This window comes from Canis lupus, chromosome 32 (genome assembly GCF_011100685.1).
Source record: "Canis lupus familiaris isolate Mischka breed German Shepherd chromosome 32, alternate assembly UU_Cfam_GSD_1.0, whole genome shotgun sequence".
Taxonomy (NCBI): Eukaryota; Metazoa; Chordata; class Mammalia; order Carnivora; family Canidae; genus Canis; species Canis lupus.
In genome coordinates, this window is record NC_049253.1 from 22,538,602 (window position 1) to 22,556,553 (window position 17,952).

General features: G+C 35.9%; 1 protein-coding gene across 15 annotated transcripts in view; it reads right to left on the minus strand.

Moving 5' to 3' along the window:
- Positions 1-17,952, minus strand: part of PDLIM5 (PDZ and LIM domain 5) — a 217,666-nt gene that overhangs the window by 123,620 nt on the left and 76,094 nt on the right. For all 15 annotated transcript variants that reach the window (XM_038582110.1, XM_038582108.1, XM_038582114.1 and 12 more), the window contains exon 3: positions 13,922-14,073. In XM_038582110.1, coding sequence (XP_038438038.1) covers positions 13,922-14,073 — 152 coding nt within the window. The remainder of the gene's footprint in view (positions 1-13,921; positions 14,074-17,952) is intronic.

A 17,952-nucleotide genomic window follows, 5' to 3' on the forward strand; every position in this document is an offset into this window, starting at 1 on the left:
ACATCAGTTTTACTAACTTGAGAGGAGAAGAAAGAAAAACTAAGCAAAAGGAACAAAGTTTAAAATGGAAGATAAACAACAGAAAGGAGGCAGCGAGACATGGATCAGGACAGCTGCTCCTCAGAAAGTTCCTCAACCAGTTTGGAACTTCCAGCCCTCACCATCAAGGCTCTCACTCCTCCCCCAAACTCTCTTCACACCCAGGCCTCCATTCCTTCCCACCCACTCTTGTGAAATAATCTCCCAACTGGTCTCCCTTCCTTCCCCATCAACATGCCAGAATAGTCTGTAATCCTGGCAGGTGACCCCAGGCATTGTTTTCCTCCATTTCCTTATCTTTAAGAGGAGAATAATAATAACATCCATACCTCACAAAATTCTCCAAAGGATTAAATAAATTATATGTGAAGCATTTAAAAGAATGCCTAACATAGAGTACCTGCTCAAAAAATACTATTATTATTACTATTATTAAATCTATTATTATTGTATTTCAAAACAATTCTTCAATAATTTCCCATTAACCAAGAACCAAAATTCAAAATTTTACTTATGGCAGCTGAGATTCTTATAATAATCTGAACCCTTTAACCTTCTAATCCTCTCCCACTCTTTTGGCACTGACCTGTAACTTGCCCTGTATGTTAATCATGGAATTACTCTCAGGTAAGATCTCTTGTCTCTAGGATCCCAGCAAACTTTCTCACTGCTCTAAATCTAAAAATTCCTTCATTTTCAGAAATTCAAACTTGTAGTGACTGAACAATGCTACTCTGTTCCTTTCTGCCATCATCATTCATGCACTTGTGCGTGTGTGTGTGTGTGTGTGTGTGTGTTGGGGATGAAAGGGGCTATACCTCAATATTTTTAAGGTCTCTATGTCCACTGAAACTAACAATGTTTTTCCTATTTCTTTAATATACATATGGTTCACTCAACCTCCAGAGCATGTAATTAGTGATTTTGACACTTTAGAGAGAAAAGGAGGGATTTTAAGGCTTTAAAGAAGGAAAGAAATGCAGGAAAATGAACACCTTGAAGGAAGTAGTAGAAAAAGTTAGAGAAAACAGGAAGCATGCTGGCTACTTTAAAAGTGATAGCATTAAAAAAAAAAGTGATGGCATTTGGTAAAACCAATTTATTACTAAATCGAGCGTATTTCTCACACACAGCATAAGATACTGATAGGACACCTAAAAAAACACTGTAATCAAAGCACCAAACAGATGGAAGAACAGAGTAGAGCAGGGTAAACAGGCACATGGAGTGATTAAGCTGAGCCCATGGGCTAATATCTGTCTCCTTTTTTTCCTCTGCTACACAACTGTAATCCCAGTGTCACCGCTGTCACAGAGTTGTCACTGCAGGTATTTTGAAAACCGATCAAAAAGAAACCCCGAAGCATTCATAGAGATAAATGGTAAATGTGGACTAAGAGTTTTATGGTTGACAGCTGGAGCTGCATCACTCTAAAATGCTACAAATCTAGGAAGTCTGTTCTCTATACATGAACTTGGCCATGCATTTTAATTTAACTGAAAAACTATTTTACAGATAGAGATATTATTAAAGCTGCTTTAATAAATCCAGAGAATGCATATGTTGGAGCTGCTAAAGGAATGAATGAGGTAATATTACTGCCAGAATATTTTGTGAGCTTCTAAAAAAGCAAATTTTTTAGAGCACTGACTTCTTGTTAATATTTTCCATGGAATTTGAAATTACTGGAATATCAAACAAATGTCTCCATAAATGCCTCTTTCTCTGCCTCATATGAAGCAAACTCAAAAATTCTTATTGTGGTGTATTTGGGAGAATAAAATGCACATTTAGACAACAGGTATTATAATAACTATATAGTAAGAATATTTTCTTAATTCCTTTATTTAAAGGGACAGTGTGATATTGTAGAACAATCATATTAGGAGGGAAACAGACCTGAGCTTGAATTCTGGTTTATTTACATATAAATTGTATGAATTTGAAGTACAGAGCTTAACCTCTCTATATAGTGGGGTGATAATATCTGTCACAATAATTGCTATGAAGATTAAATGACTAAAATATATTAAGCTCCTAGCTCAGTAACTTGTAAAGTTAAGAATTTAAAATGTCAGCTTCTTTAGGGGAGCCTGGGTGACTCATGTTAAGCATCTGACTTGGGTCAGGTCATGATCTCAGGGTCCTGGGATCAGAGCACCACCTTGAACTCCCTGCTCAGTAGGGAGTCGGCTTCTTTTTTTTCCCTCTGTCACTACTCCTCCTCCTCCCCCTGCTCCTGCTCTCTCTCGCAAATAAATAAAAATCTTTAAAAATAAATAAACAGAATAAAATGCTAGCTTCTTTAATATATTTTACTTACCAAATTCCCACTGCGTGCTAAGAAACAAGACTGAAACTGCTTCCCTAGCAACCTTGAAAAAAAAAACTATTATCTAAAGTTCTTGGAAACATGAAAATTGTTATAACCTATTAAGCTTCTTTTAAGGAACAGATAAGAAAGAAACTATCTTCTGTGTAATACTAAAATAACTTCAACTGTAAATATTATATAGCAATAGAAATTACATGCAAAAAAATAAAAAACAGCACACCCAAGTTTCAATAAAGTAGCAATTTGCTTTGATCCCTGGAGGTAATTCTTAGGCTCACTCAGAGCAAACAGGCTTCTCATATGAAAATGAAATCTACATGAATATTATAGAATCGGAAAAATCTGGGAAAGTGATGACTGTATATTTCAGTGTGTCAAAGAAATTAAAATTCTATTTTGAAAGAGGTAATTAACTAGCTTATCTTTCAAATACAAAAATACTGTTCTTAGTTTTCAGAATAATTTGGTAACCAGACATATTCTCAGGATAACAAAAACATTCTGGAATAATAAATAATCCACTATTTCAAAGCAGAGTCTATATAACATAATTCCAGTAAAACAAAAGAATCTGGAAAGTCCCTCATATTCATTGTAACAGTATGAATTACACAGGAAAAGACTGCTATTCAACTTCAGCCAAAAAAGTCAAATAAGGCAGACTCAATTGTAAGAGAGGTTACTGAATTCAGGATTATCATCTATGGATTTTTAGTATAAGACAAAAATAAACTCTTGCTGTATTACTTGAGAAATTAAAATTCATACATACACAAAAATAGATGAATGAAGGACTATTCTTCTTATGCATTTAAGTTGCACAGAAAGAGTGTTAATAAGAGATCGTGGATGGTTTAAAAAAATTATTAGGACTAGTAACATTTAAAAACCTGTGGATCAGGGTACCTGGGTGCCTTAGTTACTTAAGCATTCAACTCTTGATTTCGGCTCAGGACATGATCTCAGGCTTGTGAGATAGAGCCCTGCAGTGGGCTCTACCCTGGGCATGGAGCCTACTTAAGATTCTCTCTCTCCTTCTCTCTGTGCCCCCCGCCCACCTTTTCTCCTAACTCTCTCTCTCAAAAAAAAAACAATGAACAAAAAAAAAAAAAAAGAACCTGTGTATAAAGCTGGTTTACTGTGAAAATGCAAGCTTTAAAATACATTAAAGAAAAACTAGGGTGCAAAGTTTGACAGTATAAGTAATCTGCCACATATGTGTTTTGCACAATCACTCTGGTTTACTTTTCAACTCACATACAGCCCAAGCTATTTCAGTCTTTGAGACCTTAATAGCAACAACAGCCACTGGAAACAGTTGGGAATGACTTGAATTTCAATCCTTTCAAAAGCCCTTGATGCTATGGACAAAAATGTTTATTTGGAACCCCAAGGAGACTGCTGCCATTAAATATACAAGAATGACCAGATTGTCACTCTATCTCACTAACAGCTTAAGAATTATTCCTAAATTTATCAGGCGAAAGTAGCAAAAATTACTGTAACTTTAAAAGCAGCATTCTCTACAATGAAAGGCAATAAATATTTTTTGAGTATCTTCTAAGTCGCCACACTGTGGTTAGGTACTGGAGTATGTAATAAACAGAATTTCATCTCTGTCCTTCAAGAGTTGGGTGTGATCTTCTTGCCACTTAATCAGTATACACATAATATCTTAGCAATTTCTTTTCATACAAAGAAATATTGTATGAAAATTTCTCACTTTAAAACTCTGAAATCAAGCTAATTTCTTTCTTAAAATGATAATGAAGCTTAATTTGGTAGGATCCAATGTGGTAGAATCATTATCCTCATCTGCTAATAAGCTCATGTGACCAGGAGAATCTTTTCAGGTTACTCTGCTCCATCAACTGTTCTACTGTGCATGTCTTTCTGTCTCTGTTTCCCTCCCCATCCTCATGCTATCTCCCCTCACACTCCCTGGATGTCTCTGCTCAGGACTCTAGCTCTACTTTTAGATAGCTAAAAACGTTTTGTTTTGGCCACTGGTTTCCAGTCTATGAATCACACTCGAAGCAGATGGAGGTAACTGGCACCCAGGTGTAAGTCTTCACAAGTGAGACATGAATTCATCAGTGTAACTAAGCACTAAACTTAAAGTTGGCCTAAGTCTTGTATATATTTTGATTTTTAAATAAATGTACATTCTTGTACATATATATAGAAAATCTTTTCATTTAAAACTGTAATGTAATACAAAATCTTCAGTTACTAAGTATATAATTATTTCATAATGTGACAGAGGAAACATCGCCCATAAAATATCTGACATTAAAACTAAAAGTCCTGGGACACCTGGGTGGCTCAGCAGTGGAGTGTCTGCCTTCTGCTCAGGGCATGATCGTGGAATCCCAGGATTGAGTCCATATCGGGCTCCCTGCAAGGAGTCTACTTCTCCCTCTGCCTGTGTCTCTGCCTCTCTCTCTCCCTCTCTCTCTCTCCGTGTGTGTGTGTGTGTCTCATGAATAAATAAATAAAATCTTAAAAAATATATATTTAAAAAAAGTCCTTATTTAAGGTTAGAAACCAGATCCCCACACAGTGCGCTCCTTGAGGGCAGGTATGAGGGCTTCCTTTTTATCCTCGAGATCAGCACAGCAAGTGTTCCATTAGTCTATGCTAAACAAATGGATCTTAAACATTTCCATCTAAGATCTAGGCCTTAAGACTAGGTGCTATGCCTCTGCCACCACCATACCCTGGGGCCATGCTAATTTACTCTACACTATTCACAGTTTGTCTTGAGATATTCACAAATGTGATTCAATAGGTGACTGAGAAGCATGTGGGAGGTTCAGGCAAGGAATGAGTCTTTCTGATCCTGGTAACAGGGTTGATGGTGGGCCTTACGCCAAGATCAGTGCAGCAGGCAATTCAAATTGGTGTAAGATCAGTTCTGACTATGTTAAAAAGTGTGCGGAATCTGTGAGACATCCAAGTGTGAAGTACTTTCAGTGAGTGATGTGACAGAAGCAGAACATAGGCTCCAGTAAACTGAAGAGCAGGGGGAAGGTGAAAGGAGAACAAAGCATGGGTCCAGCAGACTAACAATCTGGACCATAAGCAGCTCTTCCCTCTTTCCTCATATTACACCACTACTGTGACTTTTAAAATGACTCTCTAAGTTCTAATTTCTCTCATTTGTCCTGTTTTACATTTCAAGCCTTCATGTAGCCAAGTTACTGCAATACTTGCCTGACCAGTCTCCCTGTCTGTGTGTCTCCACCTTCTTCCAAGCAGTCTCACTAAATATTACTCTGAAAATGTCACTTTTGGGGTCAAATTTTTTAATTTTGTGTCTAGGACACTGCAAAGCACTATTCTCATCTACTTTTCCTTTTATTTGTATCTCTTATTTCCAACTGGTCAACATGCTCATCTCAATAGATGCCTGAGGAGTGGCTGCCTTCAAACTACCTCAGAGAGTATTCCTCTAGCTGACACACCCTCCTATCTTGAAAGTCTAGCCCAAGTTTCAGCTTTGAATGGGATGCCTATAGTTCTGTACCACTTCCTGTTTCTTCTTATACCAATGAATAGATACAAATTCCTTAACAGCAAAAATCATAAGTCACTCTCTTTATATCTACACTTTATGGCTGCACCTCATAATGCAAACCTGGAGGAAAAGTCCAAATTTTTAAAATCTGGAACATTATGAGATTTTTCATCTGAACTTAATTAACATTTGTGTTAACAAAAAGTTATAAAAAATGATTTCTAAAAGTAACGTTAAAAAATGGTCCAAAAGTTAGTAATTTAACTTGATTTTAATGTTACTCAGGAAATTACAGAGTATCCTGAGTTTGGATGGAAGAGAGGGATTTTAAAAATTCAGTTTTTGTGTCTTTCCGACTTAAGTCACAGTGAAAAGAATTATATCTACACTGCTCCTCTAAGGAGAATAAGAGGAATTAGCAGAATAAATAAAACTAGGTGTGCACTGGTTTCTCTTTGCTGCCATCAATTATTGGTTAAGGCAATAATTTTGAACCGAAGCAGTTGTCAGCTGGCAGTAAGCATGTTTGTATATACTGCACTGTGTTTTTTTTTTTTAAAGATTTATTTATTTATTCATGATAGACACAGAGAGAGAGAGAGAGGCAGAGACACAGGCAGAGGGAGAAGCAGGCTCCATGCCGGGAGCCTGATGTGGGACTCGATCCCAGGACTCCAGGATCGTGCCCTGGGCCAAAGGCAGGCGCTAAACCGCTGAGCCACCCAGGGATCCCCTATACTGCACTGTTTTAAAAAGTTTTAATCATAACTGTAAGATCAAAAATCACTCACTTGACTAAAAAAGGCTTTCTTCTAACTTGTAAGATTATCTTTCTTTCTCACAGAACTACCTACCAGACTGCCCTCTCATTTTCTCCATTTCCCTCCAGTCACACCCATTTAGTTGCTAAGAAACAAAATAAATATGGTCTCCAAGAAGTATCTATAGGATAGATACTATATCATGAGGAAAGGAGGAGGAAGAAAGAAAACTTACCTCTACTGTGCCCTTAGTTCTTTACATATGCTAATTCATTTAACCTTTATAAAAGTCCCCAGAAGGCAGTTATTATTATGCCCATAACAAATGGCTAACTGAAATTCATGCACATTAACTTGCCTAAGATTACATACCTTGAAAGTGGTAAAACTAAGGTTTGCCCCAAGTCTGCCTAATTTCAAAGCCAGTGTTATTACCATTCCCCTTTCTCTTCTGTTTATGACCTTTAAAAAAAAAAATCTGCAAATACAAACAATTCTACATATTAAAATTTTTCCTTTTTTTTTTTTTAAGATTTATTTATTCATGAGACAGAGAGAGAGAGAGAGAGGCAGAGAAACAGAGAAAGAAGCCAGCTCTATGCAGGGAGCCCGATGTGGGACTTGATCCTGGGACTCCAGGATCAGGCCTTGGGCAGAAGGCAGACATTTAACTGCTGAGCCACCCAGGCATCCCTCCAATTCTTTTTCATAGTGAAAAATTTTTTTAAGATTTTATTTATTTATTCATGAGAGACACACAGAGAGAGGCAGAGACATAGGCAAGAGAGAAGCAGGCTCCATGCAGGGAGCCTGACATGGGACTCGATCCCAGGACTCCAGGATCCCACCCTGGGCAGAAGGCAGGCACTTAACCGCCAAGCCACCCAGGCGTCCCTGTGCAGCTCTAATTAAAAAATAATCCAATTAAATGTCTTCTAATTCACAGAAATTCAAATATCCCAATAGAGAACTGAAAAAAAAAATTAATATTTTGTTTATTCAGACAGAGAGAGAGAGAGACAGAGAGAGAGAGAGAGGCAGAGACACAGGCAAAGGGAGAAACAGGCTCCGTTTAGGGAGTCTGACATGGGACTCCATCCCGGGTCTCCAGGATCAGGCGCTGGGCTGCAGGCGGCGCTAAACTGCTGCGCCACCAGGGCTGCCCCAAGAACTGAAAATTTTGACTAAAAATTTTTTTTCTAAAATCCTGCCTCTATGCTATTATTGAAAGAGCAGAGAGGAACCCATAAAGCTAACAGTAATAAAATGTTAAGCAATCTGTTAAAATGAAACAAAAGATGGCTAATAGCTTCGATCTGGTAGAGCAACTACTTTTTCCTTTTTTCTTATAATTCAGTTAGCCTATTAAATTATTCCAATCTGTCATTCACTAGTAGTAGTTACTGGACCTCTGACAATTTTCTTTGTTGTTTGAAAGATGAGGAAGATGGGGGAGGCAGAAACAGCGTACATCAGTATTTTTCAAAACTCAATCCTTCTAGATCTTTCACTTCCAATCATAATAAGCTATACACTAAATGAAGCCTAAGGAGCAAAAAAAAAAAAACAAAACAAATCATAGATCTGTCACTACCAGTAATATAAAAAACAAGGAAGATTTAAAAAGCTATACATATATATATTCTCTGTGATTCTGAGAGGATTAATTTAAAAATATAAAGTAAGGACAAAGATAATACTTTTTATAATTAAATGTTGTTTGAATATCTATCTGACCTACCTTTCACCTTTAAGTCAACAGAATAGTACAAGTCACTTTGTTAACCTGGCACAGTTTAAGATAAGTCCAATGAAGAAAATCCAATTTCCTGATTCTCTCAGCCAAAATAAGCAAACCTAAGTTAGTTTGATCTAACAGCAAGCTCTAGGAAACATATCCATTTACAACTGAAAAATCAGAACAAGAATCAGAATTTAAGGGAACTTAGAAATCACCCATGACCTCATTTTATAGTCAAGAAAATTAAGTACCAGAAGTTAGTTAACAGTTATTTGACATGGAAGCTTCAGGAAGTAATGTTTTGTTGGCTGAAATAGAATTTTTAAAATGATCCACTTTGAGTTGCATAAAAGTATAGGCAAAATGTACTTGATACTTAAAAATGAAAAAAAAAAAACAAACTGCTATTTGCCTAACTTCCCCAAGAGGAAAAATAATTTCAAATAGAATTTTTCATTGTCTAGTTGTACTCAGAATCAGTTCCAGTTGCAGGAGGGCAATAAAAAAAAAAACTTCCAATCCTTTTCTAAGAATAAAAGACAAATTAAAATGAAATTTTCCACACTTCATATTCAGATAACCAAAACACAGTGAATCAACTCTTATTTTTTAAAAATATCACAAAGAGATAATATATTTGCTTTATTAAATGCCTTCAAATTAGACTAGATAGAAAAAAAGCTACAAAGCAACCTTAATCATAAGCAACTATCTTTATCTTGCTTTTTCTTATCTAAATCCTATTTTCAGAAATTGAGGTTAGGTCCAAAGAAATCAAGTAAGAGTATATATTATATATTTATTTAATGAATTGATACATATCATTAATACTTAGTACAAAAAATATTCACAAAGCAAAATTGCTGGCAACTTTCATTTTAAAAACAAAAATGACTTTTCTCTTATATTCTCCCCCTGGAGATTCTTGGGTGGAAGTGAGCAAACCTTTGCAAAGGTGGCAACCATCTGGTGTTTCTGACAGTGCCAGAAGGAAAAGGCAGTCCTTTTTGAGGAGAAGCTTGGTCTGCTCCTCCTTCTAGCCCAACCTTTCAATAATGAAGTTGTTTCTCTCCCAGAACCTGCTGTAGATCTGGCCAGGCAGCTACAACTCTTTAAGTCTTTCTCACAATTTTTTTAGGTCCAGGAAAACTTAAATTTGGTTACAAACATTACAGTGACCCACAAGGCCCATCTCAAGCCACTTCCTGCTGCCTCTCCGATCCCACCTCTTACCCTCACAGACACTGCCTTCATTCCCTCTGCTTCTGGCATACTAGACTCCCTGACAAGGCCGCTGTACCATTTCTTCCCTTTGCCTAGGACACACATGACTTACACATCCAATAACTTTCTTACTGAAGCTTTCCTAACCACTCTATTTTAACTTGCAATTCCCCACCCTTGCACTCCCTATCTCCCTTACATGCTCTATTTTTCCCCAGTAACACTTAACCATCATGTGATATAATATATGCTTTTACTTACTTCTTTATTGTCTATCTCTGCTCACTAAAAGGTCAGTGCTGTGAGGCAGAGATTTTGGTCTGTTTTGCTCACTGCATGTCTCCAGCATCTCTAACAGTACTTGGCATATAGTAAAGGCTCAAAAATTACTTATGGAATAAATAAATGATTCCAAGTTTAGGAATTAATTCTGGTATCTATCAAAGATTAATCAAACATTAAGAACACAAAACTATGCAAGATGTTGTTAAATACAGATGGTACAAAAAACATGGTCTTTGCTTTCAAGTATTCTAGCTGGAGAAGCAGAACTAATATACATGGAGTAATTACTTAAATACATAGACAATATTAAGTATGACTATTAACTAATTAGGTTTATTTGTATGATTCATGGAATGTGCCTTGTTATTCCTGGTTATACACCTAGCATATAATTAAATGCTGAATCAAATGGTATAAACTTGTCATACGAGTTCAGAGAAGAAAAAAAAATGAATGTATTGCAAAAGTAAGAAAGGACTATGGGTAGATGATGAGGTTCAACATGGGCTTTGTGGATACAGAGGCTCAACATGGGCTTTGTGGATATAGAGGCATGGGTCAGCAGTGAAGAGGTAAGCTGGCATGTCAGATGAAGTGAATTTTATAAGAGGACAGCCAGGCAGGTGAGGGACAGTAAGAAACCTATCTTAAGCAAAATGATGTTACTCACTGTGAGTAGTCTGATCTGGGGAAGACAATTTGAGTCTAGATCACAAAGAACCTAATCCTCTGAGCAAATGGACTCAAGTCTGGATGGAATCTCATAGCACATGCTGTACCCAGTCTGAGTGCCCTGGAACCCTTCTACCAGTTTGGTACAGCCAACTTATGAAATGCTAACGGTTCACACCAGCAACTTTCTGTGTAAACAAGAGAAACCATTTCCTACCCCCCACCCTGCATGCACACGCACACACACCCACACACATCCATTTCCAGGAAAACTGGTGGCCAATGACTAACATATCCAAGAGAGAGGGGGAAAAAGCCTTGTTCCCTTGCCTCAAGGCAAGACAGACTCTATGGCACAATTTTGTCCCCAAGTTACCTCCTGGATCAAGCTGAGGCTAGATAACCCCTGAAACCACATCCTTGCTCATCTCAGTTGCTTCTTCTTAATCCTCCTTCACCCACTTCATTGTAACATTTCAAAGACCTCTCTTGATATATTACTTGTACATGATTTCTACCTCAGGTTCTGTTTCTAAGGAAACTGGACTATGACAAGTCTGTAAAGGAAAGTACTACATATTCACAAAGAAAAGTACATGTTTATGAAGAAAAGAGTTACATAGCACAAGTACTGTTGTAGGTCATTCAGTTTGGAAGGAGAATACAAAACAGTCTGGTTGGTAACAGATGGAATAAAGAGGGTAAGGAGACAGGAAATCAATTAAGGATGCTGTTGTCAAATTTAGAAATCAGTGGAAAAAAATATTTGCTTTGATATTACAACTTAGGAAAAGAAGGGACTTAGTATAGGGAAAGATTGAAGCTAACTCTTCACAATTTTGTTCTTTCCTTGAAAGGCAAAAAATATTTCTTCAATAGTACTGTTAATGTTTTGGGTTTTTTGTTTTGTTTTGTTTTGTTTTGTTTGTTTTGAGAGAGAGAGAGAATGCGTGAGCAAGCAGGGGAGACAAGAGGTAAAGGGAAGGACAGAATCTTAAGCAGGCTCCACACACAGCAGACTACAATACAGGACTGGAATAAGATGAGGGGTCTGATCTCATGACCTTAAGATCATGACCTGAGCTGAAATCAAGAATCGGATGCTTAATGGACTAAGCCACCTAGGTGCCCCAGTAGTGACTGTCAATGTTATACCATAAATTCTTTTAAATACAAATCTCAGGGGCACCTGGGTGGCTCAGTAGTTGAGCATCTGCCTTTGGCTCAGGTCGTGATCCTGGGGTCCTGGGATCGAGTCCCACATTGGTCTCCCCATGGGGAGCCTGCTTTTCCCTTGGCCTATGTCTCTGCCTCTCTCTCTTGTGTCTCTCATGAATAAATAAAATCTTTTAAAAGAAATTAAAATAAATAAACACAAATCTCTTTTCAGGTTGACATTATTTAACACAAGAAGTATTCAAAAGTTGAGAATTACAATGAATAACAACAATAATAACAACTCTAAAATTTGTTCTCATGTTTTGGGCCCTGAATATCTATATTCAGAAATACTGAAGATTAAGCAGTATCTCCAAATATATAAAATGACTTCGTTTGTTAAATCCCATAGTCAGGTAGCTTAAAAGAATCTTTATGAAGGTGAGTAAAAGATTACTTAAATTGGAAATGCATGCAAACAAGGTAACATCTGGTTTTCATCTGTTCTTATGGGACCCAGAAGTATTTTCAAAAGAAAATAAGATACTGGGTCCTGGGTCATAACATGTGCAGCACAATGTGAAAATAGGTATGCTGATATGAAAGAAATGATACACAACCCAGGAAAAGAGCTTATACTTTAAATAAACTCTCAACTTTAGAATTTGAGAAACAGCCCATCATCATCATCTATATTTATTTTATTTTGTTAATATCTCAAATTACGCTTCTTGACTTCATGGTACCCTTTCAAAATTCATATTTAGTAAAAACGACTATAAATAAAAATGACTACTTTTCATTTAGTTAGTAAAAATAATTTTGTGTTAAATGTCTCAGTACTTAGAACATAATGGACATTTAAAAAAACAGAACTTTTTAGTAAGGTTATTTTTTTTCTTATTGACTACTTTATATGCATTAAAATGTACATCTAACAGCTATCAAAATTTAAATACAAATAACCTTTGAACAAACAGTCTCACTGACAGGAATTTCTCCCACACAAAAAAAAGGGGGAGGGATGGGAGGGGCTGCTTACATCAAAGTAATTCTGTAAGTCTAAGTTCATAAAACTTTCTCCTACTCCATTTTAAGACCAAATTGACACTCTTCCAGACAAGTACATATAGCTTACCCTGTATATATCTTTTAAATAGTCCCAGGAGAGGCTCCAAGAAAAAAAAAAAAGGTTCCATAGCCAAATACATTTGGTACTACATATGTTATCCCCCTCTTAAAAATTAACAAAATACACAATAACTTACAGAAGCCTCCAAGATATTTTGGGGGGGGGGGGGGAATGGTGTTTTCCAAATTTTATAGAAATAGAACACTTTTGTAATCATCAAAAACAAGACTTATTTAAAGCCTTCCATACTGTTAAATGATAGATACTTGCCCTATAAACCTTAAAGGTTGAGAGCTATCAGTGAGACACCCTCTCCCCACTCCCTTTCACCTCCCTTCCCCCCTTGGTCCAAGATACTGCAGTAATTATAACATTATAATTCATAATAATCATAGGGAACTTACTAAAATATACTTCTTGGTCCTTTCAGATAACTTTTGATTTCTATCAGTATTTTTAGCAAGCAATAATCCAAATGATTTCACGGCAAGTGAAATGCTGAAATGCTCAAAATGCCTGATACAGTATAGTCAATGAGATGATTAGCTATGCTATAACTGAGGCTAGAGTAACTTTAAAAAACAAAAACAGTAAATTCAGAAAATCTGTGTTTCAAATGAGTATATTAAAATTACATTTTTCAATCCAGGAAAAAAAAGGGCAAAAGACATACTAAGAAAAGCCAAAATGTATCTTAAAAGAATACCCTCTAATATACTACCCAGAATATTAAAGCCAAGAGTTTTACCCTATTATAAGAATTTTTAGCCTGCACTGTATTGAGACATCTCAGGAATTCTTAGATTTTTCTAAAATTATATATATAATTTGTATGAGTACATGAATGCATGTCTTTTTATGCGGAAATAATCCAAAGGTTTCACCAGTTTTTCATATAGTGCTCAATTACTCCATTTAAAAGCCATTTCATTTTTTATTTATCTACCTGAAACAATGGTAGTAGAAACTTCTTAATTAACAAGACAAATCAGATACATAAAAACACACTCCTCAGCATTGTTTCTCTCTCAGAGGCAAACAAAATGCAAATTACCTTTGCAGAGTCATATTCAAAGAGCCTGTACAACCCTTAATCTTGTTCTGGGCTTCAAGATGAGTCATTCCATGTGCGCTTATTCCATCAATGCTGAGAACCACATCGCCTATTCTTACATTTGCCTGGGATGCTTTGCCGCCATCTTTCAGCTGTAATAAATACATTTCATTAGGAGTGTCACTCTTTAAAAAACAGAGAATAACAAACACAGATGAAAATTATGCTTCTGCTGTATCAAAAGTGTATAATATACTTTTAGACAAAATAATAAAAAGTCATCTTGGTTTAACAAGTAAAGTCAAAATGCAAGTGACTTTCATGTTTATTTCCTTAAATTCTTATTTGCTCTCTTAAAAACTAAAAGAATTTTCTGAAAAAGTTCCCTGGTAATTTCTCCATTTTTTTGTTGTGTAACAGTAGCGTGAGATTGTTATGAATGAGGAAGAGAAGTAACCAAGGAAATTACATTTTAGCATCTGTAAAATTCTTTAAACAACTGTATTTTTGTTTTAGCACAAAGAATATTACAGAGGATCTATTGAACAATCCTTCCTGTTAAGTCCAATTTCTACCAAGTGTTTGGGGTCCTGAATTCCTTTAGATCACAGGCCCAAACATATTTTACATTAGATGTGCTTCCTGCTCAAGACATTTAGTAGGAGAGAAAGGAAGACAGTTGTGTCTGAGACTGTCAGACTTTTTTGTGTATCACAATCTCCAATCTTTCTTCTCTTCTCTAAAAACTTTTCTATGTGTTCACGTAACTTAGTTTGATCTCCTTAAAAGTTCATGTGTATCTATTTCATTGCTCCAAAAAAAGCAAATATAAAATAACAGTAAAATGAAAGATGATGTAATTTTAACACATACCTAGAAACACGGAAAAAGTACAAATCAAAAGAAACCATTCTAATTCAAATGATAAGCTAGGAATTCAGTAAGTACAAGTAGGTAACACTGAATATTGGATTGTTGGAACACAGGTGAGATTTCACCCAAAAAAAAAAGAAAGAAAGAAAATAACCAATATTCCTCAAATACTTAAAACTAAAAGATTTTATACTGTTTCTCTTTGGAATGATGAAAAAATTCTGGAAGTGGACAGCAGTGATGGTTGTACAACACTGTAACTATACTTATTGCAAGTGAATTGTACACTTAAAAGTGGTTAAAATGATTAACTTTTATGATTACCACAATTTTTTAAAAAAATGAAAAAAAAAGGGATGCCTGAGTGGCTCAGCAGTTGGGTGTCTGCCTTCGGCCCAGGGCGTGATCCTGGAGTCCTGGGATCGAGTCCCACATCAGGCTCCCCACAGGGAGCCTGCTTCGCTTCTCCCTCTGCCTGTGTCTCTGCCTCTCTCTCTCTCTCTCTCTCTCTCTCTCTCTCTCGTCTCTCATGAATAAATAAAAAAATCTTTAAAAAAATGAAAAAAAAACCCTAAATATTTTAGAGAACATTGTGCTAAAATTACTTCCTGATTATATCCCTCAGCAAACTAAACAAGAACCAAGTACTGGAATTCACAACTTGGAAGCAAAGCAATAAATAAAATAGCATATGTTCACTTAGGTTAGGTTTTGATTATCATCAGCTGTCAAACCCTCTCCTTAAAAATAATGATCGAGGCAGACCAATATTAGTATATGAGAACAAGTATCTGGATCTAAAATCAAGAAAATAGTAGTGAAGGTTAGATTCATTGAGAAAGGGCCCATGTCTGTGTTCCTCTCCACTTTATCCTAATGCTACAAGTGTGCCTAGCATACTACAGACCTTCATGGAATATATACTGAAAGAATGAATGCCACATATTTATTATTATCATTATTATTATTATTATTATTATTTAAAGATTTCATTTATTTATTCATGAGAGACACAGAGAGAGAAGCAGACACACAGGCAGAGGGAGAAGCAGGCTCCATGCAGGGAGCCCAACCTGGGACTTGATCCCAGAACTCCAGGATCACACCCTGAGCCAAAGACAGATACTCAACCACTGAGCCATCCAGGCATCCCATGTATTTATTATTTAATAGTGGCAATGGTTTGTTTTAAATTATGAAATTGGGGGGGGGGCACCTAGCTGGCTCAGTCGGTAGAGCATGCAACTCTTGATCTCAGGGTTGTGAGTTCGAGCCCCATGCTGGGTATGGAGCTTACTTCATTAAAAAATAAATTAATTAAATAAAATAAATTGTGATATTAGGAAAAACTAAAATTTTACATAATTAGAAATTTATTCCATTTTAAAACACAACTATCAAGTGACTAAATTCTTGAAATTAGTAAGAAAAAATACTTGAACAAAGCTATATAAAACCTCACAGACATGAAGTGTTAAAAAAGATTCTAAAACGTTCAAATGAAGTATTCTCTATCACATACATAGTGTATCATGATTTTGTTTTCATCTTTACACTAATAGAAATAATCCTCTCAGCTGCTGCCAAGAGATTTAAGAGTAAAAAAATTAGAATGTTGACACTAAACAAAATTTCCAGAGTAACAAAACAAATCAAAATTTAACTCATGGCAAACTTATCAATATAGTTATATCATATATGCATACATGTACTCATATATACACCTTTTATTATATATCATATGATTGACAAAGTAGTTCCAAAATTCAACAAAAATTAAATGGACTAGATTTCAGAATCACAGGATGAAGAAAAAATAAGATAAAACTTTATTAAGCATATTTTAAAATACTATAAAGGCAGAAATATTTATTAAAATATGAAAGCTGTGGGGGGTAGGGAAAAAGTCTTTAAAAACAGTATAACTACATTAGGGGATACAGTTTTACTACATTAAGTAATAGGTGAACTGTCTTTTAATAAGCAGTATTTCTTTTTATGACTTTAAATATAAAGAAACCACTTAATAGCAGAATATGAACTGTCCTTCCCAAATGCACCAAATTAAACTGTTAAAATTGTGAAGGATATTTACAGAGAACTGTTCCTAAAATCCAGCAGTGCTGGGTTTTATAAATGGGACTTATTTATAAGGTTGTTATAATGATTATGTGAGATAAGAGCTCAATAGACATTAACTATTATTTCCTTGACTTCAGATTATTAACCTGAGAAATGTACAGGCTATACTAAATTATCTTAAAGGTCCCTTCCAGTTTTAAAAGTTTATCTATCTGGGGTACCTGTGTAGCTCAGTCAGTTGAGCATTCAACTCTTTGGTTTCAGCTCAGGTCCTGATCCCCAGGTCCTGGGATTGAGCCCCCTGCCAGGGTCCATTCTCAGTGGGGAGTCTGTTTGAGAGTCTCCCTCTGCCCCTCCCCCTGCTCGCTTTCTCTCTCAAATAAATAAATCTTTAAAAAATAAAAGTTTACCTATGAGCTATCTGCACAAAGGTATAGATCTAATCCTAAAAGAAGAGTTAAGTTTGAACGATTTCATTGGTTGAGCAAAGGAAAATCTATTCCCTTCCAAACTGAGCAAATGAATTGAAATTTGAATCCTGATAATGAGAGAAGCTATCAAATAATTTATCCTAGGTTTTATTTTAGCCAAGAAAGGAAGTCAAGCACTAAAATAAATAGAGATAGATAGATAGACAGAGACAACCAGAAATAGAACACAGCTGAATTACCTCACAATTTCTCACATAAGGTAGCCTTAAAATAGAAACACTGAAACCTATGCACATTTCCTCTAAATGTACTCAACAAAAGCAATTTAAATACTCTCAACCAGTAGTAATATAAAGATAATGAACAATGTAGAAAGAAAACAATCTGATCAAATCCAATGTCACAACTAGGTAAAACTTTTCTTACTCCTATGTTCCAGCTGCCTACTAGATTCTAAAATCCCATGATCTCAAGATGTTCAAATCCAACTTCTTAGAAGTATCTATCCCTTTTGGAATGCTTTTACTCTAACTGCCACCCTTATTTTTAAATGGTGGAGCATAGAAACCCTATAGCCCCTGTGAATTCTGCTTCTACCATCTAGGGAAATTACCAAATTGTGCCTATCCTTCCATTCCTTTCCCA